Raw genomic sequence first — 24,167 nt, forward strand, 5'->3', positions numbered from 1 at the left:
ACTTCCATGATTTTAATATTATTCGCCTTGATCGAGACACCCCATATGGAGAAGTATTTTTAGGGATTAAAAAGTGCTATTCTTTCTATCGTATTAACCTCCCCTCGATTCCAGGCATCGAAGTTGTCGCATGTCAAATGACAATACAAGGTAAAGAGCTTTGTATTGCCTCAATATATATTCCTCCCAGAGCACAGGTTGGGCAACGGCTGCTCTTTGATTTAATAGAACTTCTTCCCTCGCCACGTTTGATTTTGGGAGACTTCAACTCTCATGGCGTGGCTTGGGGTTCCCCTTACAATGATGACCGCTCCTCTTTAATCTATAACCTTTGCGATGACTTCGACATGACTATTTTAAACAATGGTGAAATGACACGTATCCCGAAACCTCCAGCGCGCCCAAGCGCTTTGGATCTATCCTTATGTTCGACGTCGCTACGGTTGGATTGCACATGGAAGGTAATCCTCGATCCTCACGGTAGCGACCATTTGCCTATTCTTATTTCAATTAATAACGGGTCAACTCGCATGCGACCAGTTGACATTCCGTATGACCTCACACGGAATGTCGATTGGAAGTTATACGAGGAAATGATTTCAAAAGCGGTCGATTCGATTCAACATCATCCACCACTTGAAGAATACAACCTCCTCGCGGGCTTGATTCTCAACACCGCGTTGCAAGCCCAAACGAAGAAATATCCCGGCGTAACGATTAAAGAACGGCCTCCCACTCCGTGGTGGGACCAAGAGTGCTCCGATGTCTACACGCAAAGATCCGACGCGTTTTTGGCCTACCAGAAGGGAGGTATACCTGGCGACTATTTACGGTATTCGGAGCTTGATACCAAGCTTAAAAGCTTGGCTAAAGCAAAGAAACGCGGATATTGGTGTCGGTTCGTGAACGAGACGTCGAGGGAGACATCGATGAGCACTCTTTGGAACACAGCCCGAAGAATGCGGAATCGCGTAACGGTCAACGAAAGCGAGGAGTCTTCAAGTCGGTGGATATTTGATTTTGCCAGGAAAGTATGTTCGGACTCTGTTCCTGAGCAAAATATTGTTCGTGATGCGTCTCCGGGCCACGACGCGATAGAATCACCTTTTACGATGGCAGAATTCTCAGTTGCCCTCCTGTCCTGTAACAATAACGCGCCTGGGTTAGATAGAATCAAATTCAACTTGTTGAAGAATCTACCCGGCAATGCCAAGAGGCGCTTGTTGAACTTGTTCAATAAGTTCCTGGAGCAAAACATTGTACCGCAGGATTGGAGGCAAGTGAAGGTGATCGCCATCCAAAAACCAGGGAAACCAGCTTCTGATCACAACTCTTGTAGGCCGATTGCAATGCTATCCTGTATCCGGAAATTGATAGAAAAAATGATACTCCGTCGTTTAGACCATTGGGTGGAATCAAATGGTCTACTATCAGATACTCAATTTGGCTTCCGCCGTGCCAAAGGGACGAATGATTGTCTTGCGCTGCTTTCAACAGATATTCAGCTGGCGTATGCTCGCAAAGAACAAATGGCGTCTGCGTTCTTGGACATTAAGGGGGCTTTTGATTCCGTTTTTATTGACATTCTTTCGGGCAAACTTCACCGACAAGGATTTTCTCCAATTTTAAACAATTTTTTGCACAATTTGTTGTCCCAAAAGCACATGCATTTTACGCACGGCGATTTGGCAACTTTTCGCATTAGCTACATGGGTCTTCCCCAGGGCTCTTGTTTAAACCCCCTTCTTTACAACTTTTATGTAAATGACATCGACGAATGTCTGGCAAACTCATGCACGATAAGACAACTTGCAGACGACAGTGTAATCTCTGTTACAGGAGCCAAAGCTGCCGATTTGCAAGGACCATTGCAAGATACCTTGGACAATTTGTCTGCTTGGGCTTTACAGCTAGGTATCGAATTCTCTCCGGAGAAGACTGAGATAGTAGTTTTTTCTAGGAAGCATGAACCTGCTCAGCTTCAAACACAATTAATGGGTAAAACGATTTCTCAGGTTTTGGTACACAAATATCTTGGTGTCTGGTTCGACTCTAAAGGCACCTGGGGTTGTCACGTGAGGTATCTGATGAAAAAATGTCAACAAAGAGTGAATTTTCTTCGTACAATAACCGGACAATGGTGGGGAGCCCACCCAGGAGACCTTATAAGGCTTTACCAAACAACGATATTGTCTGTCATTGAGTACGGGTGTTTCTGCTTCCGCTCCGCAGCAAACACACATCTGATCAAACTGGAGCGAATACAATATCGTTGTTTGCGTATCGCCTTGGGTTGCATGCAGTCGACCCATACGATGAGTTTGGAGGTCTTAGCTGGAGTACTACCTTTGAAAACCCGCTTTTGGAGCCTGTCTTCTCGTATTCTTATCAAATGTGAGGTCTTGAACCGTCCTGTGATTGAGAATTCTGAAAGGTTAATCGAACTTAATTCTCAAACCCGTTTTATGACATTGTATTTCCATCACATGTCCCATAATATTAACCCTTCTTCGAATATTCCAAATCGTGTCGACTTATCAAATACTTCTGATTCTACTGTGTTTTTCGATACATCCATGATAGAAGAAACTCGTGGAATCCCGGATCATTTACGCGTGCAGCAGATCCCCAAAATTTTTTCCAATATATATCGAAACATCAACTGCAACAATATGTTCTACACTGACGGATCACTTCTTGATGGGTCCACTGGCTTCGGTATTTTCAATAACAATTTAACCGTCTCCCATAAGCTCGATAATCCTGCTTCTGTTTACGTCGCAGAATTGGCTGCGATTAAGTACACCCTAGGGATTATCGAAAAAATGCGCACGGACCATTATTTCATCTTTACGGACAGTCTCAGTTCCATTGAGGCTCTCCGATCGATGAAAGATGTTAAGCACTCTCCGTATTGGGGAAAATACGGGAACATCTGAGTGCTTTATCCGAAAAATCGTTTCAGATTACCTTAGCGTGGGTCCCTTCTCACTGCTCGATACCGGGCAATGAGAAAGCGGACTCTTTGGTTAAGGTGGGCGCAACAAACGGTTATATTTATGAAAGACCAATTGCTTTTAATGAATTTTTCGCACTTGTACGTCAGAATACGATCATCAGTTCGCAAAATGCTTGGACCAGAGGGGAATTGGGAAGGTGGTTACATTCCATAATCCCCAAAGTATCGACGAACCCGTGGTTCAAGGGGTTGGATGTAGGTCGGGATTTCATTTGCGTGATGTCCCGGCTTATGTCCAATCACTATAGATTTGACGCGCATCTCCGTCGTGTTGGGCTCGGGGAGAGTGGTATCTGTGCCTGTGGTGAAGGTTATCACGACATAGAGCACGTTGTTTGGTCATGCCCTGTACACCGTGACGCCAGGTCTAGATTAATAGCTTCCATGCAGGCCGAAGGTAGGCAGCCGGCTGTTCCTGTTCGTAATGTCTTGGCGAGCCGTGACCTATCCTACATGTCCCTTATATACGTTTTCCTGAAATCCATCCACGCCCCAGTTTAATCCTATTCCCTTCCGCCTACATCCAACCAAACGACAAGAACACGTTAAGACCCCGGATCCGGAAACAGCAATCAGACCCGCACGATACTCTCAAGGCCCGATGGAAACAACCCAATATGCCAGTCCGTAATATCTTGGCCCAGCAGCGGAATAAATTTAATATGCTGCTTACCTATGGCAATGAAAACCATCAAACAGCAAACCTGTGCTTTTAATGCAAAATATTCTAGCTTTAAGTTAGATTTAGTTTCAGCTCGTAGTCGGCAGCGAGGATAAAAAATTTGCTTTTAGTTATTAAGATACTTTAGAAAGTAAGCTACCAGATATAATTGGCGCCGTTAAACATTGAATTGTATTTGTGCCGTGTCAAATAAATTATAGGGATTCCCTAGTTAACTAATTCGTTATAGCCGATCGGAAAACCACCTATATAGCCAATTCACGATGCAACTCTACAGCCAGAAGTGAACTTGCAATGACAACTTTTCGCTCGTCCCCATCGAACTTGAAGCACACTTAGCACGTTGGTTCTACTTACTTTCGTTGGTCGTTCATGTAAAAACGCGGTCACAAGACGGAAAGTCCTTGACGGGTGCGCTTGAACTACCTTCGCTCATCGCCGCTACTGCTGGCTTTTCAACACCCCCCCCAAACTGGTAAATGGAACAACAAACGTGCAAACCTGCTGCTGTCTCAGTGAAACTTATTGCTAAAATATTGTGGCCTACGTTATGAAACTGCTCGCGCGTTACGATGTAGCTGCCGGCATTCAAGCAATCCCAGAATCGTGGCTTTTCACGTTCTGCGAAGGTGATCTTCTCATTGTTTGTTACTGGCCAGGAGGGGAACTTTTATGTATTGAATCATATTTTGTTGCCACCGTCTGGCTACGCAAACCGGCTCGCGATGTCTGTTGTTGCTTTCCGCTGTGGGTACCAACTTGAGATGAGTCATAAGGCTTAAGAATGTGTGCGTGTTTTTTTTTTATTTTGCGTGAGGTCTTAAATATCTGCGGTTGACTATCACAAACCATGCTGATCTATTTCTGAGTCAGCGGAAATAGTTTTTACAGGTCACTACCTCTGTAGGAGTCTGCAAACCGCGTGGCGCGTTTGCATTGGGCTAAACAGAACCGTGCGCTAGTCTTGGTGCAGAAGAACTGACTTAAAAAACTCGACGGTTCTTCGTCTTACAAGCACAGTTGCAGCTAAGCAATGTAATGCTTCGAATTTATTGAAGCGTGTCGCTTGCACCAGCGTTGAGATTGATAGACAATCCAAGAGAAGAAGCTAGCCGGCTGGCACTGGAACGAGTTAAGGGTTAATTATTTTGCTTCGATTGTTGCAAGCCAAAGTGAACGGCTTCAAGAAGCTGGGGGAGTGTCACGTAGTATAATACTATGGTGTCACAGTCTGAGGGGACTTTGGACACACCAAATGTGGAATCGTGACTGGAGACGTAAATTTTTTGAGTCACCCACCTTAAGAAATGAGTTTTACAATTAATACCACTACACAGTTCTGGAGTGTCAAACAAAAATTTGCTGCACAAAACAACACAACACGAGCTGTAACTTACCAATTACATTATCTATAGCTGGCCATTGAGCGTACCCTGAATAGAGCCGAACAGACAAGCAACACTTCAAAGCCGTGCACTATCTTTGGGTAGAACATTTCGCTTCGCCTTCAACGGTATACATTGCCACATAAAAAAGTAGACGCCAGAAAACAACTGGTGGGGAACGGAACGCGACCTCCGAAAGAAAGTTGAATAATTAAATAGATTGACGCGTCTACCTGCGATGAACTGCTGTTTCAGTCACTAGTGGAACCCTGGTGACACGTGAGCCGAGTTTTCGTCGGCGAATAACAGCATTAACATGTTTGCGTGAGCTGCTCTGTGTTCCAAATAACTGTATTAAGCAAATGCTGAATACATAATTTAATTTCTCTAATACAACATAGATCAACAAGTTCCCTATGGTTGAACGAAATTCAGAACATTCACTCCACCGGCACACGCTATAGTTGAATCCCATGTGGCGCTGAAATGACGTGACATCATCGAGGTTCATTGGACCTGAAGGAAGGTGTGTACAGCCATGCCCAGAAACGGATCTCATTATTCATTGGCTTCATTTTGCTAGATGGTGATGAGGAACAGAAAATAATTAAATTCAAGGTTAAAGTTTTCTCCCTCCAGCCTCCAGTCTTGTGGTGTCAGTCTTCGCAGCTTCCAGCCTATAGAACACAAGAAAATCTAGCGCCAAATTGCGCAGAATAAATGCAAGTGAAAATTTTATTGTCCTTCCGGCAGCTGTTGCCGCGGCCTTGCTAAATTGTGCCCACTTGAAAGCGGAAGAATATATTCCTGCTAACAAATGGCATATTATTCATCCGCCGCTAGATTTAGGTCGAGCGGAAGCGTGTAGAAGGGCGAGAACCTAGGATAAATAAAAAGAGGAGTATATTTATTGTTTTGTGCATAATTACCATGGCCATTTCGCCTGTTTAATCGCGTTTGAATTCTCTTGCTAAGAACGATTGCGTGGTTCAACAGTGTAGAAAAATATCATACCAAAGTTAGCATCACTGTCTTTCATCAATAAGCTTAGAAGAATTAAATAGAAAATTTGGAACACTCAAAACTAACTTTTTCCAATCAATAAGATAATATTATCACTCGCGTTCATGTATCTAGTAAAGCTTAGTCCTGCGCTAGTCCAATTTCAGCCTAATTTTCATATGCATATATATTAGAGTGGCCATTTTTTATATGGCCCTTTTTGAAACTATCGATCTTAAGAGCCAGTTCGCGAAGACCGCAACTAGGTCTTGTTTCGAGATTCTCCGATCGGACTGAAACTTTCAGGGTTTGTTTATCTATATAATAGTAGGGCGTGGGACTAGTTCGTCAGGGGTTTTCTTCGTCATGGTTTTTGCTTCTTTTTAATGAGAAATATATGACGAAGAAAACCCCTGCCGAAGTAGTTCCACACCCTACAATGTTTTGCATAATATTAGATTTCTTGAAAAGGGGTAAGTGGGGTAAAAAAGCACGTCAAAAATTGAATTTTATAACTTTGTGTAAACTGAATCGATTTTCATGAAAATTGGCATGTAGGGGTAAGCGGGGTAAGACCGCCCCCTTAAGCAATTCTGTTTATAGAAAAAAAAAGTTGCGGCTGCAATTTCATTTTTTCTTCGCTAAGAGGTTCTTCTATTCAATACCCGCATTTAAAAAATAAGAACTGAAATATTTTTGTTTATTTTCCAGCTTTTTTTTAAATTTTAAAAATTCATTGAAAATGTGCAGATCTTTTTCATGCGGGGTAAGCCCGCCCACCAGCGGGGTAAGATCGCCCACCATTTTTTGAGGATAAACAATATTTTTAGGGCCGAAACGGTTGATTCTATCGGTATAGTGTCTCTGACAAAGTTGTAGATGGTATTTTTTTTTTCTTTTTAAATAAAATATACACTGTGAAAAATCTGAAAAAAAAATTTTTTTCTAAGTTTTAACTTTTTTTTGTTTTCTGATTATTCAAGTTCAAATCAATGTTTAGGTAACTTTTTTGGTTTTCAAAATAAATAGATTTTTCAGAATTGGTGTTTTTCAAGATATTGAATTCATAATATACCTATCTTTAAGCTAAAAATTAAAACTCATTAAACCTATCTGTATGATTTTTTTGAAGACTCATTATGTATAGAAAAATACTAATAATTATTATTTCTTTTATTTATATTTTAAATTTTCTGTTTTTTTTTTTTTTGAAAAACAAAATTACCAACGACTCTATACACCAAATAAACCGTAAAAAAAAATTCCTCACAAAAATTGAGCTATTAATATTTCTATTACTCCATGATCCAACAACCATAAAATTTTAGCTTACCTTTTGTTGATTTTACAGGCAAAAACATGTTTTTTTCGAAAAAATTTGAAAAAAAAATATTTTTAATTCTATTTCTATATTTTTTCTTTAAATTTTTTTAGAGTGTGTACTTTTTTCGAAAGTAAAAAAATACTATTTTCAATTCTGCCGGAGACGTCATACCTATCAAACACACCGTCCTGGCTCTAAAATTATTTTGGTTCATTAACACCATTTTCACACAGGTTTACATTTTTTCAAAAATAAGTCCTGTTAAAATATATTACTAGAAAAGCTTAAACCAAATCGAAAATGGTCGATTAACATCGATGTCTTATGTGGCTTGAAGTTGCTTTACTGATCCTGTAAATATTCCCTTTGTAGTGTCAAGGCATTTGGGTCTTGAAGTAAAACAACAAGCAGTTGGATTCGTGGCGGTTTCACCCCTTGTATATTGGGCGACTTTACCCCCAGTGGAACATTTTCATATTTGACCGGAAAAGTAATCAAAATTACAAGATTACTCACGGCCTTCGATATTTTCGAAAAAAGATAGATTCAGGCAATCGATTAAACGTATATTCACGAACAAAACAATAGATTTTTAGACTGAAAAACCTTAAGTCCCGTTGACGCAAAACAATAGCGCATTGACTGGTTGCCAGCTGAAAGGTTGTTTTTGATTATTTCTGCGACCGTTCGTGCACTATCAAAACAGAAAAACGTGCAAAATGTTATGTAATTATACTGTAATAGACACGTTAAAGAAATTTTTCAATTATTCTATAACTTGGTAGTAAAACTACGGTGGGTGGTCTTTCCCCGCAGGGCGGTCTTACCCTGTTTACCCCTATATTCTACTCTATAAAGGGAACAAAATGAGGGTTATTGGAAGTTGCTAACGAGAATACAAGATGATGACTTCTCGCACAATGGGTTTGAAATGATGGTCAAAAACATGTTAAAGAAAAATTTGATTTTCTCACGCATCTTTATGACGGCGTATTTCTTGAATATATCAAATGAAAGCTCTTGAGTTGCACTACAAAACGTATTATTTGGATTTTTATCCTAGATCTGTTGGCAAGAGAAAAACTGCTGTGAAAATATCCTTTATTTTTTAGAAAAATACGAATATCTCATCATGTATTCTCGATAGCAACTTCCAATAACCCTCATTTTGTTCGTTTTATAGAGTAGAATAGACATGTCAATTTTCATGAAAATCCATTCAGTTTACACAAAGTTATAACAATTTTACATTTTTATCAGTTTTTGGAAATCAATTTTCGACGTGCTTTTTCACCCCACTTACCCCTTTTCAAAAAATCTAATATGCGAAACATTGTACTATTATATAGATAAACAAACCCTGAAAGTTTCAGTCCGATGGGAGAATCTCGATACAACCTCCCTTGTAAAGGTGGTTGCGGTTCTCGCGAACTGGCTTTTATTGAGCGCCGGGCTGAAAAAGTTTCCTGTTGACCTCTACAATAAGCCACGAAAATTCAAAGTTGTTCGGAGTTTATTCAATGGACCCACAAAATGCTTATATTTGAGAAATCGATTTACATGACAATTGTAAGGAGTTTTTTCTTTTTTTAACATATATCTCTCGATAAACGTATTCAAATACACTTGTATTTTTATAAAACAGTAAAATTATCACCCTAATTTAAGTTTAAAAAAATCTATAACTTTTGGTGTTGGTTAAAAAGATTGTCTTTTGAATGTGGTGTGTATTTTTTCGGTATGAATCAACAACATGCAATATAAACTGAAATTCGTCATAATTATGTGTTGAAACACGGTTAGAATTTTTCATAAATTTAATATTAGGTATTGAAATCAAAAATGGCCGACTTCCAGCCACCATTTTGAATTTTCAAAGGCACAAGACTCGGTAACAGTTAAGGCGTCACCTGTGAAAACGCTATTTCATGTTTGCTGCGGTGAAGCAAACATAAAATAGCGTTTCCACAGGGAATGCATTATCTATTTCCGAGTCTTGTGCTTCTTAAAATTCGAAGTGGTGATTCGAAATTGGCTGTTTGTCGTTTCACCTTGAGGACCATTCGCTTTTAAGCGCCTGTCATTTTATCATTTTTTGTTTAATTTCAAACGGCATATCCATCCAATCCAACTTATTCTGGGCTTGAACTCCACAAACGATTCTTCATCTTTTCAGTTACAGCGTCTGAGACGACTATCAATTTAGGCATAAGCGAAAGAATCACGTAGAAAATTCATAACTTGATTAATACATTAGACAGCACTCGTACATCCGAAAAACACCTGAATGTGAAGTTCGACTACCAACAGGGACATGTCTTGAATGCAATTTATGGTCAATGATCAGAACTTTCGGATCATTGAAGCTGTGAGTGAGTTGATTTCGTTTGATGCTCTTGTAAAACGGTTAAAGAAAAGTGTTTCTTTTTCTTCACCAATCCGATTGTGGCGGTTCACTTCACGCAGTTGCTGCAATGAAGTACGATGAGGGATAGAATCACTGAATGACAGTTTCAAAACCTCTAACGAATATGAGAGGTCATTCGTTTATTACGTAGCGTACTAAGAAAAAGGGAATATTCAACAAAGAGTTCCATTGCGCGAGGCCCCTATGCAAAATTGCGTTATTTAGGGATGCGAGGTATTCAAAATTGCTAAAATTTAGCGTTACGTAATATGTGGATGTCCCTAATAATATGGTTTAATAATAAAGAGTATTTCGATGCAGAATATACAACTATTTTAGGAAACAAAGGTAAAAAACTTCAAGAAGAGATTAAAAACCAGCCGTTCTTATGAGAATCTATTTTTTAAATATAAGCGTTTTGTGGGTCCATTAAATGAACTCGGATCTACTTCAAATTTTCATGGCTTATTTTTCGAGTAAAAAGAAAACTGATGTTACAAAAATGGCCACTCTAATATATATACAGAGGGAGATTCTAAGGTTTGAAATGTGCATTTTTAGTTAGAGTACATTTTTCCTTAGAGTTGAAACTTAGATAAATCGAAGACTTTTAAATTGCAGTAGAGGTAAGTTCCGTTTTCGACAACACGCTCCTCGATTTTCAGTTGCCAAAAACGGAGCACTTTTTTTCTGAGATTTTTTTTTTGTTTTTGTCATTTTTAAGTATATACCGTGAATTGTGGTGAAATTGATCACCTGAAAACTCGTGATAAAAATACTAATCAAAAGATACTGATCTTACAACACTAGGCAATGCTTACGTGTCCTAAAATGCAACTTTTGAAAGATTCACATACCTGTCAAAGGTAACCCTTGCATGCCCGGTGCAATTTTACCAATTTTCGAAAAAATCTTCTAACTCAGTTAAAACTGAATCAAATTTGATCGATCAACTCTCTAAGTAACAAAAAAAAGTATTGAATTTACTTAAAGTAATCTCAATTGAGGTTACGTCAAATTTGGAAATGAGAGTAAAGTTTGATAAAAGCTAAAAAAATATAATTTTCAACAATGATTATTCCATACCATCAAAGTAATACTGATGAATTCGCATAAAACCACAAAGATTTTCATCTCAGAGCTAGTTTTCAGCTTTTGCAACAAACCGAATTAAAATCGATCCAGCGATGATCAAATAAGAGCAAATTTAACAAACTGCAGATCGTGAACTAAAATGAATAAATTTTAACTTAAAATAACGTTAATTTCGTTTCCAAACTAGCTGTGAATGATATTTTTCAGTTCAGAAATCATCATTCATCATGAACATATCGAGAAAAAGCACATTTTTAATAGAATGTATGTATTTCGAGGGTGATCAATTCACCCCATGTATCTCATAGTACCTCATAGAATTCTCGAATTTATTACATGACGTAGGCGATAGAAATTTCATCAACAGCCATAGATGTTTTCTAGAGCACATTCCAGTACTTGTTTTAAATATTTACTATTTCGGGAAAAATGTACATGAAGCTAGTTAATCGGAAAATGTTTTGAAAATTGATCAATTTCACCCCGTTCCATGGTACTCGAAAACAGCATTTTTTTTTAATAGGGGGGGGAATGTTTGTAATGATTTATTTATGTACTAATATCTATTCAGAATTAATATTGTGTGTTATATATATATATATATATATATATATATATATATATATATATATATATATATATATATATATATATATATATATATATATATATATATATATATATATATATATATATATATATATATATATATATATATATATATATATATATATATATATATATATATATATATATATATATATATATATATATATATATATATATATATATATATATATATATATATATATATATATATATATATATATATATATATATATATATTTGAACGCTCTTTTTATATTATTGAATGTTATTAGCTTTCGCAGTTAAGTTAATGTAATTGTAGGAAAATTATTAAACCTACTTGTCAAGAGAAAAAAAGGAATAAAACGAAACTTAAAATAAACTTAAAACTATCTTACTGACTATGAAGTGAGCTAATCGTTGCAATTGAGGATTGCAACGATTTTTGTCGGAATTTGTTGTTAATTTGGCTTGACATATTTTCTAATGTTTCTACATTAGTGAGCCTATGAAGCTCGTTCGTGCTAAACCAGGGAGGACGCTTCAAAATCATTTTCAAAAGTTTATTCTGAATCCTTTGAAGTGTCTTCTTCCTGGTTGTACAACAACTTGTCCAGATGGGTACTGCATATAACATTGCTGGCATAAAAACTTGTTTGTAAATTAACAGTTTATTCTTGAGACAAAGTCTAGAGTTCCTGTTGATAAGAGGATATGAACAATTGATATACTTATTGCACTTTGACTGGATATTTTCAATGTGCTCCTTGAAAGTAAGATTCTTATCATAAATTAACCCTAAGTATTTAACTTGATCAGATTAATTTAAGACCACACCGTTCATCTTAATAACGTGCTTATGGGTGGGTTTGAGATATGAAACTCTTGGCTTATGAGGAAAAATAATTAACTGTGTTTTAGAAGCATTAGGGGAAATCTTCCGTTTCTGCAAGTATGAAGAAAATATATCTAAACTTTTTTGTAGCCGACTGCATATAACTCGAAGGCTTTTCCTTTTGCGGAAATGCTTGTATCGTCACAAAACAGAGATTTCTCACAACCTGGTGGTAAATCAGGAAGATCAGAAGTAAAAATGTTATATAAGATTGGACCCAAAATACTCCCCTGAGGCACACCAGCTCTGACAGGCAATCTATTAGATTTACCATCTTCCAAAGGGCCGCAAACCGTTGAAGAGCAAGTGGATCTTCAAGATCAAAGCCAACCCGGACAGTACCATCGAGCGTCACAAGGCGAGACTTGTGATAAAGGGATATTCACAAGTAAAGGGAGTGGACTATAATGAAACTTACTCTCCTGTCGTCCGCTACGCCACGATTCGACATCTGCTTGCGCTGGCCGCGCAATTGAATCTCCTCGTCTATCAAATGGATGCTGTAACTGCATTTTTGCAAAGCGATTTGGATGGTGAGGAGATATACGTGGAACAGCCCGAGGGATTCCACGATCATGACGCTCCAAAAAAGGTATGCAAATTGAAGAAAGCCTTATATGGACTCAAGCAGGCGCTCAAACAAATGGGACTAAAACGTTCAAAGTTCGACACTTGTGTGTACCTCAAAGTGGTTAATGGAAAACTAATCATCATGACAGTTTATGTTGACGATTTTCTCCTGTTTCCGAATGATCAACAGTTGGTCGATGATGTAAAATGTCAACTATGCAATGAATCCCAAATGAAGGACCTGGGAGAGGTCAAGCAGATTCTGGGATTACGAGTCACCAGGATGACGCTATTTCCATCGATCAGGAAAGATATATTCACGAATTACTGGAAAAATTCAATATGAGCAATTGCAATCCGACACCACTGGATGTTAATCAACGACTACTCAAGTCAATGAGTCCGAAAAATAAAGAGGAGACAGAAAGAATGAAGTATGTTCCATTTCGTGAGCTGATTGGAGGTTTGCATTTGTTTCGCAGTGCACAAGGCCATGCTGTTAGCATAGTTAGCTCTTTCTGTAGCGATCTGGAGTTGCCACACTGGACAGCAACAAAGCGAATACTACGATACCTCAAAGGAACTAAAAAAAAACGCGACAAAAAAGTTCGATTTGTCTTGTCGAGAAAGAGATGGGTTATTCGGCGAGAACAAAACACATCGATATTACACACCATTTTGTACGCCTACAAGTAGAGCTGAAGGCAAATAAGTTAAAACATGTGGCTTCCAATCAGCAGGCTGCCGGTATCCTGACCAAGACGTTACCGGAACCAAAGCTGAATGAAGATCGGAAGATGTTGGGTGTACTACAAATACCCACTTAAAGGGGGATGTTAGAATAGTAAGCGTTGCATTTGTACACCCTCAATAAACTATTATTCGTTGCTTATTCGTCGACCTGATCAGACGTCTTTCATTCTATCACAGGGTTCATCCCAAGTACTGATAGTGCCCGGGACTTTAAACAACGGCACTACGATGGTCAGCCGTGCAAAGTGAGCGAGAAGCAATACCTTTCTCCTCTGTGCCTGAGAACGAGACATATGCTACGCTTCTCAAGTCTTTTGCACACTCTTTTTTCTTGATGTACCCGTCTGAGTAGCTGCTGTTGCTGCACCCGCACGCAAAAACTCTTTTGCCTTGCTACTCAGTGAAAGAGTACGCGAGCTCCTGCTTGCGAGTAGGAGTACTCGACTAAAAGAACTGCAAGACTACAAAAAGTGCTTAAAAACCTGCTGAAAAACGAACATGCCTTCTTCATCTACCCCGTTTTGCTTCGTGCACCGACAGCCGAACGTGGAGGAAGATTCTGTTAAATATCGCATACTGGAACGTGTAGGGTATCGAACTGCCTTGGTAAGTTTTCTACAGCCGAAGCAAACCCCTACCGAAGTAGTCCATTGGGTACCTATTTGAATTTTTTTTTTGTCCCTCCGCAACTATCTTAATGCACATAATGCAATAATGAAACAATTGTACTCGACTGGTTGTGCTCGCGAGAAGGGGGTCTCTCGCAGCTGTGCCTGGTTATTTTTTAGGCTTCGTTGGATCGCTTTAATATATCCAGGAACAGCTCAGTACCAACCAGCAGGTCAACTTTTTGTGGTGTATGGAACCCGGATCGGCCAGAACCACTTCATCGGGGAGCCTGCAGTGTGTGATGTTGATTTTCGATACTGGTATCGTGAAATAGTATAGATAAAAAAGATTTTTGCAGTTCCTAATACAGATGAAATTGTGGTAACTGAGGAGGGCGAAAATTGGTTCAAACTGAATGTTAAATTCGATGTACAAGAGTTTGATCCAAACGAATTTTGGTGCTGTGTGATTTGTGCTACCCACATTTGGCCATGTTAATTTATGTCTCAATTTATTTTTTATTATTCCTTCAAACCCCTGAGTTCTTCATGGTTTTTATCAAACCTCCACAGTTTGACCCCACAGAGAAAAGCAATTTTTCTATCGTGAACATTTAGATTGTCTATTTTTAAGAAACTTAGATGCAAATCTGTTTCTGCTAATCAGAGCGAAATGTGACAATCAGTTCGGAAGATTTTTTTTTATTTTTCAGAACAAAATTGTGAAACCTAATTTCATTGCAAGTACAAATTAGGCCGCTTTGTTAGGTGCAACAGTTTCGAGTAAAAACTTTTGAACCAAGATGATGTCAAAAATTATTTTAAGCCAACGTTAAACTGTATCGAATTCTTTTTTGTGAAAAGCAAAAACATTAAACTGCTTATTATGATACACGGCTCAATCGATGTTTATCGAGCGCGCTGTATCGTTTGTTTGCCCTGGCTAGCGCCGGCAGCTTGAACGAACGTACCGGGTGCGAATTGAATAGAAAACACTAAGATCACCACATTTGCATCCACTTGTGGATGTTCTAAACCGAGCTTCCACAGTCGGCGCTTTGCGACCCTCTCGAAATCCATTATACGGCACAAGTCAAATACAAATTTACGAGTGTTTATCGACAAACAGAAATGATCCAAAATTGTCGTCGCTGTTTGGCTATTTTTTATCGTGTTTGTTTGTGCACGGTAAATTAACTCTAGCTTACTCTTTTTATACTTCGAACAGGACGAACGTCGTTATGAACTACACGGAAATCGAGGGAAAAGTACGCGAGGCAACCAACGACGAACCGTGGGGACCGACCGGCCCACTAATGCAGGAATTGGCTCATGCCACCTTCACCTACGAACACTTCCCAGAGGTGATGTCAATGCTGTGGAAACGAATGCTTCAGGATAACAAGAGTAATTGGCGACGAACCTATAAGGTACCCGTATCTGTTAGAATCACATGGTAACAACTGTAAACTAATTTTTACTTTCAAATTTCAGAGTCTTCTTCTGCTGAACTACCTAGTACGTAACGGATCAGAACGGGTGGTGACTTCGTCACGAGAGCACATCTACGATTTGCGATCGTTGGAGAATTACACTTTCGTGGATGAAAACGGCAAAGATCAGGGTATAAATGTTAGGCACAAGGTACGTGAGCTGATCGACTTCATCCAAGACGACGACAAACTTCGAGAGGAACGCAAAAAGGCAAAGAAAAACAAAGATAAATACATCGGTATGAGTTCAGAGGCGATGGGTGGTGGCATGAGGTATGGCGGCGGTGGCGGTGGAGATTACGGTGGCTATCGGGACAGTTGGGACAGTCGGCGAACGGAGGATCGGGGATGTAAGTTGGTTTGTTAGGAACTGATTTGCAATAATATTCTAACGTATTGTTGATTGTAGATAACGAAGGGAAAGATCGCTACGAGTATGACTATCAATATGATGGAGAGCGAGAAGATTCGGACACGGAATCGAACGGGCCATCTTCCAATAGGTAAAACTCAATGTCGCGTCATGTTTCAAAACACTTGTCTAATTTTCATGTCTGTAGGTACTATGATAAAGAACGCTCGAAGAGCCCTGCCACGCGACAATCATCCACCCTTTCGACGCAATCGGCTGCCGGTTCGGTTGCGACGGCTTCCACCGGTGAGAAAAAAATCAACCTCAACATCAAAACACCATCAGCGGCTGCCGCCACGGTCAAAGCGAACGCTGCCGCGGCCAAGAGTGCCAAGAAAATCGATATGGGAGCAGCCAGTAACTATGGCAAGCAGACGGATCTAGGCATAAATTCACCAACGCATCGAAATACCCACGCCGAAGAGATCATAACATCGGCCGATAGCAGTGGGAAGACGCGCAGTGGGGAAATACTTGAAGACCTGTTCAAAACCTGCCCGGAATCTCCGGAAGGGCCTGTTAGTGGAACACACTCGACAGAATTGGACGATTTTAATCCCCGGGCTGGTGATGCGAGTGGTGACTTCGGAGACTTTGAATCGGCTTTCGGCAGTGCCAAAAAGCCACCAGCTAAGGCCGGAGACGATTTCGCTGATTTTGCGTCCTTTGGCTCCGTTCAGCCAGCTGCAGCGCATGTCCCGTCTAATGAACTGCTTTTCGGTGGAGGTCCTGCCTCGGGTGGAATGAATATGTTTGCTCCGGTGCAGCAGCCACAGTCAGCTGGTGTTACCAACGATTTGCTGTCGGATTTGAGTGGCTTGAACCTTGGAAGTACGAATGGTAAGTTGATTTTTTTTTCTTTTAGTTGTTGGGTATACTTTCGAGTGAGCTTGAGTTTTATGTTTATGCATTAGTGGAAGTTATTTTCAATGCTCTTGTCTATGTTGGTCATGAAAACATAAATTTCCTACGAAGTAGCAAACGTGGGATGATTACATGCTCTCATGGCCAATACTAGTTTCAAAAAACTGGAAAGTAAAACTTTTCCATTTGTCTAGCGCTTGTTATATTCGGTCGGAAAACTGCCGCGGTTACCATGTTTCGCGACCTCGCGGTTGTGTATAGTCAGTGGGAACAATTGTGCATTTCATTTTGTGCCATTTCAGTTCCTGTCGACAGAGGAAATCATCTGCTGCTAGCAGGTAGCTATCGATCGCTAATGGAGCTGCTTCAGACGGTGCCACAAATACGAGCCGAGGATCAACTGCAGGCAATTCGCTCCAGTTTGGACCAGCTTATAGAATGTCTGCCCGGGCCAAGAACTCCGGAACAATTGCTAAGAATTGATCGATGTAACGCCGCCGAACAATGGATCAAATTTGCTTCGGATGAATACCCTGATCTACTGATGGAGTTGGTGTTAAGATTTGATGAACAGTTTCCAGGATATGGCCCAGCATTAGATGGGAGAATTTGGAGAATTTTCAGTCTAGATTACAACCATGCGTTTGTAGTTGAAACACTACAGATGTTGATTTCCAGTGAACATCTAAGCAAAAATCGCAAAGTATTTGTTCCAATACTAACTAGGTTACTGGGAGACGATGACTACTTGGCTAGCTGTTTCATCGAACTCAGCTTGAGCGAATTGGATACGAACAACGTCAGAAAGCATGACCAGCAAACCAGACAGAATCAGCTAATCAGTATTCTAGCTAGCATACCGAACAAGTTGGCTAACGTTCTACAACGAGAAACACCCGACATGTTTCTCCCGGAAAAATTCTCCCAAATTCTCTTCCAACAATTCCTGAAATCCATCAATGCTCTGTCCAAGATTAGTCAACATCACCAACACTTAACGCTAGACCCAAGTTTTCTATCGAAATTCTTAAGCAAAATCGTCATAGATTATAATCTTGAAAGGCGTTCACCACATCTACAGCTTACGTTGCAAATTTTATCAGCCTGGGCACGAAACAACCGTTATCAGCAGCAACCTGTTATCGCTTCAATTTTTTCTCAAATATCACGTTCTGCAGTAGAAATCATTGCCTCGATTGCCCTTCGCTCAGGTATTGATTTGATCCATATTTTACCTGTGTCGGACAACGGTTCGCTTGTCGGCGGAGATTGGCGTTATGTTCTATGTCAGAAAATTCCACTTTTCAGCTGCTATTCTGAGGATGATCTCGTGGATAATTTGATGTATCTTTTAGCACGATTATCCGACCATGAGCATAGTGCTTCGATGCTTGTCGATCTAACGCAGGAACTGATTACTGTTTGGTCTAGCAAGAGTGCCATCCAGAAGACATCATTCGAACAGCATTTGTATCTTTCGAAGCTTTTACTGCTAGCGATTGCCTATCGTCATCAGTTCAAAGCACGACGAATGAACAGCGCAGAGGTGCAAGAATTGCGACGATTACTCTTTGGTGGATTAAAAAGTCATCTGGAATCCCCAGCGAAAAATATGCGTTGCACTGGAATGATCGTTAGCGAAGTAATTCTTGGTGCATTGGACGAGGAAACCGTCAAGGAAGAAAATCGTCTTAAATTCGATTTTGAAGGAATGGGCGAAGAAACGCTCGAGATGGTGAATGACTTGAGAAACTTTAGCAAGCGATGCAAGTTTTTCGAGCACGAAGATGCCCAGGGCATTCTTTCTGAGAACGAACGTATTGATGAGTTGGTAGAGAAACTGTTCGAAAACCACACCTCCAATGATCAAATTCCACATACATCGGAGTCAATTGATCAGACACCCGAATTGGCTCCAAGTGAGGTTTTAGTTATGAAACTGCCTCAGAACAAAAGCCCACTTAAAGAACGCAGATCTGACAGCGACGATTCTGAACTGGATTCCGATGACGATTTAGAGCCGTTCGACATGAGCAATGATAGTAAAATTGAACGAGAAAAATTTCGCCCAAAATATCTGCTAGACCTGCGTGAAGCTCTTATAGCTAGCTCGGATAAGAATCCTACAGAACAATTTGAATATGCTGTTCAAGTCGCTCCAGAATTGATCCAGCAACAGTTAGCTAATAATGATGTGAAACTTGGCCTAGATTTACTTCAGTTGTTTCTAACCCTCGAAAGCCGTTGCTATGTAGAGAATTTCGAGGATCTGAAGTTTTCCTCTCTGATTGCCATTTGTACTACCTTTCCGAAGCAGTGTGCCGAATATTTATGTCAGGAATTTCACGCCGACTTGAGCAAATACTCTTTGAACAGACGAATTCTAATGTTGGACATCTTGGCTCAAACCGCGAAAAATCTCGCCAACTTGAACCAATCGGGTCAAAGCGCTCCAATAACACCGAACGATGACAATAAACCAAACGACATCAAAGTGGATCTCCTTCAGTTAAAATTCCGCGAGGAGAACGAACTTCAGCAAAAGCGCCAACTTGCCGAGCAAGTCATACGCAAGCGAATCGAAGCGAAAACTCGCCGCTTTCATTCGAAACGTTTACCTTCTAACCCTGCCTCCAGCAGCGTTAATCGTTTCGCCCCAGTCGCCGGGTGGTTTTTCTTCCCGCTCTTACGGGGATTTGGATCCAATCGATTTATATTCACCGCCAATCTGAAATTCCAATACGATGCCGACAATCTACTGCTAACGACATTCCTACAGACATTGTCAGTGCTGATGTTGTGTGCGGAAAATTGCCCCATCGTTGGTAAACTGGCCCGAGAGCTGTTGGATCTCTGCGGAATGATGAGGTTTAGCGAGGAACCGAAGGTGCGTCTGTCGGTGCTACACGTACTGGCAGCGGTACTGATGGCCGTTCCGAAGGCGATGTTACGACGCGATTTCCGCGCGGATCTACTTGAACTGAAACAGTGGTTGGAGGAATGTGTTCAAGGCAGTGTGGTGCGTAACGAGCGCAATGAGGACTGCCGCGAAATGGCGAGGCACGTGCTGGTGATGTGTTACAATGTGTTTACCGATGATTGAAGCAAACTCCGGTTGAAATAGTTGATAGTAAAAGTTTGTCGAAATGCAACTGTCTTTTAATGTTCGAAGAGAAAGCCGAAACACTTGAAATTAATACTGAAATTTGAAAATTCAGTTAAACACCAATTTTACGCAGCTTCAAAATTTTATTTTTATTTTTGACAGTCAGAACATATTCCAGCACTGTTTTACGGGAGGGCACTTAAACTATAAATAGTTCAAAACGAAAATGGTTCAATCTAGCAGCATAACGATTTCGGGCACTGACTACGACAATCACCAAAACGAAAAAGGGGCCTCTACTCGCTTCTTTCGTCTCTTAACTCCATCAGAATCTTTGTATGTACACACACAGTATATGCGATTCATCACTTAGCGAACGTATTCTCCACACTTGTAGCACTTGCAGTCGATCGGTTCCTTCAGACGGATTTCCATTGTCGCTGAGTCGTGATCGGTCATCCGGACGCCATCTGGATCGTAGCAGTGGTTCAACTGTAGCATACGTTCCCGCAAGACTGTCTCCCGGCAGCAGTAGCACTCTTTCAGAAATCCGGTAGCCGTGATGACCGACGGCTGAACCTGACTGTTGCACTTGCCTTCGCACTTGTTTACCGTCACATCACCGTTGCAGGTTCGAAACAACCGACCGAGCTCATCGTATTCCTCTGTAAATCGAACAAAAAAAATTGAAGAAACTTCACAAACACAAGCATTTGTTGCCGCTCGCACCTTTGATCAGATGAATCTCCGATGGAAGAGTTTCGCATGTCTCATCTCCTGGTTGGCTCTGTGCGTCGGCTACAGACCGATACAGAAGCTGAGGCAGCAGAGCCATACAGCAGATTGCTGTGAAAATTTGTCCGATTGCCGCAAGATGATACATTCTTGCCGATGGATTTTCGCCTCCACTAAAGGCACACTTTGTTGGACCAAAAACACAGAACTCAAATCCGGACAGCAGAACCGTTCAGTACGAAATCACACGACGATCTGCGAAAAATCTACGCTCTGAGGCAGACTTAATAAATATTATCTCGGAGCCGAAGTCACAGTCGGCGGTCTTCTCCGGTGTGGGGTGGTGAACATTGTGCAAGGTTGAAAATTTCCAGCTTGCTCCCCCGCTGGGAGTGAAACGATCGAACAAGCTTGTACACTATAAGAAAGTCCTGTGAGCTGGTTCCCCTCCTCCAGAAGCAATTGAATTCTAGCTGTTGTACAGAAGTTGTCCAGCAAATGTGATGTATAATAGGCAAAATGACTTACTTTAACATTGAAGTCGATGACACGTCAAAAATGCCGAGGAAATTCGAGTTCACGGAAATTCGACAGAACGAGAGGGTTAGCGTGGCGACAGTCAGACTGTGGCCGAATTAACGTCTCTGGAATGTACAACCCCAAGGTATCGATACGGTTGATAATTTTCCAGCCGGACATGTCCGGGGGAAAAGTTCAAGGATAATGGCGTGAATCGATGACAGCAGGACGCTGTATTTAGCTGGATTAAAATGACGCAGTCGAATAATTTTACTGCAAGTTATATAGACTCTCACTAAATATTTCATTCGACAGTGGAATAAAATACAGGATTATTCGAAATTTCCAGCAGTTTTCGATTCACCGACGTTCAACTACTCCACATAAAATTTAAGGATAGGTATTCAAGTTTGCTTTGGGTTCTCAATGGTTGTCCAGTATATAGACCAACTTGTCGCGCACCTCAATTTAATCATATGTAGGTACCTAACTTATTACAGAACATCGATTCGCTTGTCGTCTTGTCGAAGCTTCTGTAACACGCCCCTGTGTAATTTACTTTTAGTATGATGAAGGCTTCTTTAGTAAACATTATTCGTAAATCTCATCTATCATCATGGTCTTAATGAATCACTCTTGAAATTAGTCTAAAATTGAAAATACAGTGCACAAGCGTTGTCTGAAACTGTCACAAGATACATTGAAGTTGAAGGCTGTCCGAAACAACGAAAAATTTTGAAATGTCCTCTACTGTCCCATAAACTATGATAAATTTGTGATCTTTTGAAAAAGGTTCGATCAAATTCGGTTTAGATCTTGCGGAATGGCAGGTAAAAGGAATTTTCATTTTTTCGGCTCTGGAGGGGTCAGGTACGCAGGTGTTAAGCTGTGGATCTCTCGTCGTGCACTTTCCTATACCACAGGCTTTTCGTCTCCTCCATGTCCTGGACGTTAACTGAAAACTTCTTCGGTTTATTCCTTTTGGGACGTACAAGAATATTTCTAATCTTCAAATAATACGCTGTCGATCTTTTTGAAAGGTTGTGATCCAAAAATTTAGCAATATCAGAAAAATCCACGATTTCCTCAATGGTTTGAAAGCAAACTGTTTCTTCTTCATCGTGATTTTCATAATGATAATTCAAGCATTTGCTCATTGACTCGCCACTCGCTTCGGTCATGCTTTTAAACCCTGGTCCACTTAAATTTTGAAGACTTTTTATCCAGTTCTGCCATGTTCAATTTAGAAGGAATCCAATTCCACATTGTGTCTATTTTTATTAATTTTTCCAACTCGAGATCCAACGTTCAGCATTTCACTTGTGTGTTGCGTAGTGTGTTGACGTTACTTCCATCTCTAGTTTCTCCTGTACCACATTTACCAGTTGACTGGAAAGCATACATTCTTGCAATTCAAGTCTGGAAACAGCCTGCGATTTGAGTGAGGGGTGCCACTCTTGATTTGGCCAGGACTAATTGCATCCAAAAACGCATGAAGATCAACCGTCTTGAAAGTCGGAATATCAGGAAAATATATCTCGTCACACGTATTTTCCTCACTTTCATTCGATTTGGAGATCAGCCCATCAGGTAATGTGTCATCCCAAGCCACCTGCAAACGCCATAGATCTTGAAACAATATCTTCAAATGGATAGTTATGGGATTAAAGATATACAACGGATCAAAAATTCCCATTATAAACTTCAGCAATTGTCGTTTGGTGGGGATACCGGCTCCAGAACGGAAAAATTTATCAAGCTTCGGAAAATTCAGGAGAAACACAAACTCGTCAGTAGATAGATGCCACTGCAGGTCCAGGGCATGAACATCTGCCTTCGGTTCAGCAGCTCTCATTGTAGGATCCAGAGATTTCAGTACTGCGCTACAGTTGGAGAATGATTGGTTCGTTTTTAGTATCTCTCTCTAGAATCGAAACAATCATCAACGTAGTGCTGCCTGACTGTTGCACGTTCCATACCAGAAAATCGGCCTCGAGTTCCCCAGCGTTGAAATTCTTAATGAGTTGAACAATAAAAGGAGACAATACAGTACCAAAAATTATCGCCAGCATGATATACACTTGAGGAGCAGAAGTACATTTGATTCATCTGTTTAATCATCTGTCTTCCTCTCATATGTACTCCGATTGAAGATGGAACGAAATCCGCTCCATTGAGCAACAAATCATTCAGTGAAAAACCACGCGATTTGGCTTTGGTATCCATCTCTAATCGAAATTTGTTTGTATTTGGTGTTTTCGGTAGCCCTTTTGTTCGTAGTTTCCTCGCATATCCCTTTTCGATGTAATCTCCAGTCTTCTGACAATACTGCTTAGCAGTGGTGGGCACCATTCCGCTAATTCGCTAATTCGCTAATGGCCTTTGGCCTTCGAAACGCTAATCGCTAATTCGCTAAATTTTGTGGAGAAGCGACAATAGAAATATTTAGAAAAACTGTGAATTGCTGATGGCGTACTAAATTGCTTCGAAAGATGAACATACTTTAGTGCGAAAGTTACTTTTGTCAGTTTTTTTACCCTAGAATGGAGTTCCAGTTATCGTACAAGCCACAGGAGCATTTTGAAGTACAAGCACAAGTTCTAGATTGAATTTTTGGCACACCAAGAACTTTGATGAATTGCAATGCGCTTGAAATTATGAGAACTTTGGTTCTATTTTTTCGATTCAGATAATAATTGAATTTTCATGA

The 24,167-nt window shown here is 40.2% G+C and overlaps 2 protein-coding genes across 2 annotated transcripts in view; one reads left to right on the forward strand and one right to left on the reverse strand.

Annotated features, from left to right (window-relative positions):
* LOC129720905 (telomere length regulation protein TEL2 homolog) overlaps nt 1-20,236 on the forward strand; it is a 31,887-nt gene extending 11,651 nt beyond the window's left edge. Inside the window, exons 2-6 of the mRNA XM_055672800.1 lie at nt 15,557-15,758; nt 15,823-16,171; nt 16,231-16,324; nt 16,382-17,073; nt 17,400-20,236. Of these exons, the coding sequence (XP_055528775.1) occupies nt 15,557-15,758; nt 15,823-16,171; nt 16,231-16,324; nt 16,382-17,073; nt 17,400-20,200 (4,138 nt within the window). The 3' untranslated portion in view covers nt 20,201-20,236. The remainder of the gene's footprint in view (nt 1-15,556; nt 15,759-15,822; nt 16,172-16,230; nt 16,325-16,381; nt 17,074-17,399) is intronic.
* An 18-nt stretch (nt 20,237-20,254) lies between these two features.
* LOC129720934 (partner of bursicon) lies at nt 20,255-21,213 on the reverse strand. The gene is made up of 2 exons (XM_055672859.1): nt 20,933-21,213; nt 20,255-20,868 (listed from the first exon to the last, which is right to left on the reverse strand). Exons 1-2 carry the CDS (start codon nt 21,084-21,086, stop codon nt 20,573-20,575), a joined length of 450 nt encoding a protein of 149 aa, XP_055528834.1. The 5' UTR covers nt 21,087-21,213; the 3' UTR covers nt 20,255-20,572.
* Nucleotides 21,214-24,167: the final 2,954 nt, after the last annotated feature.

The sequence above is a fragment of the Wyeomyia smithii genome, chromosome 1 (genome assembly GCF_029784165.1).
Source record: "Wyeomyia smithii strain HCP4-BCI-WySm-NY-G18 chromosome 1, ASM2978416v1, whole genome shotgun sequence".
NCBI classification, from domain to species: Eukaryota; Metazoa; Arthropoda; class Insecta; order Diptera; family Culicidae; genus Wyeomyia; species Wyeomyia smithii.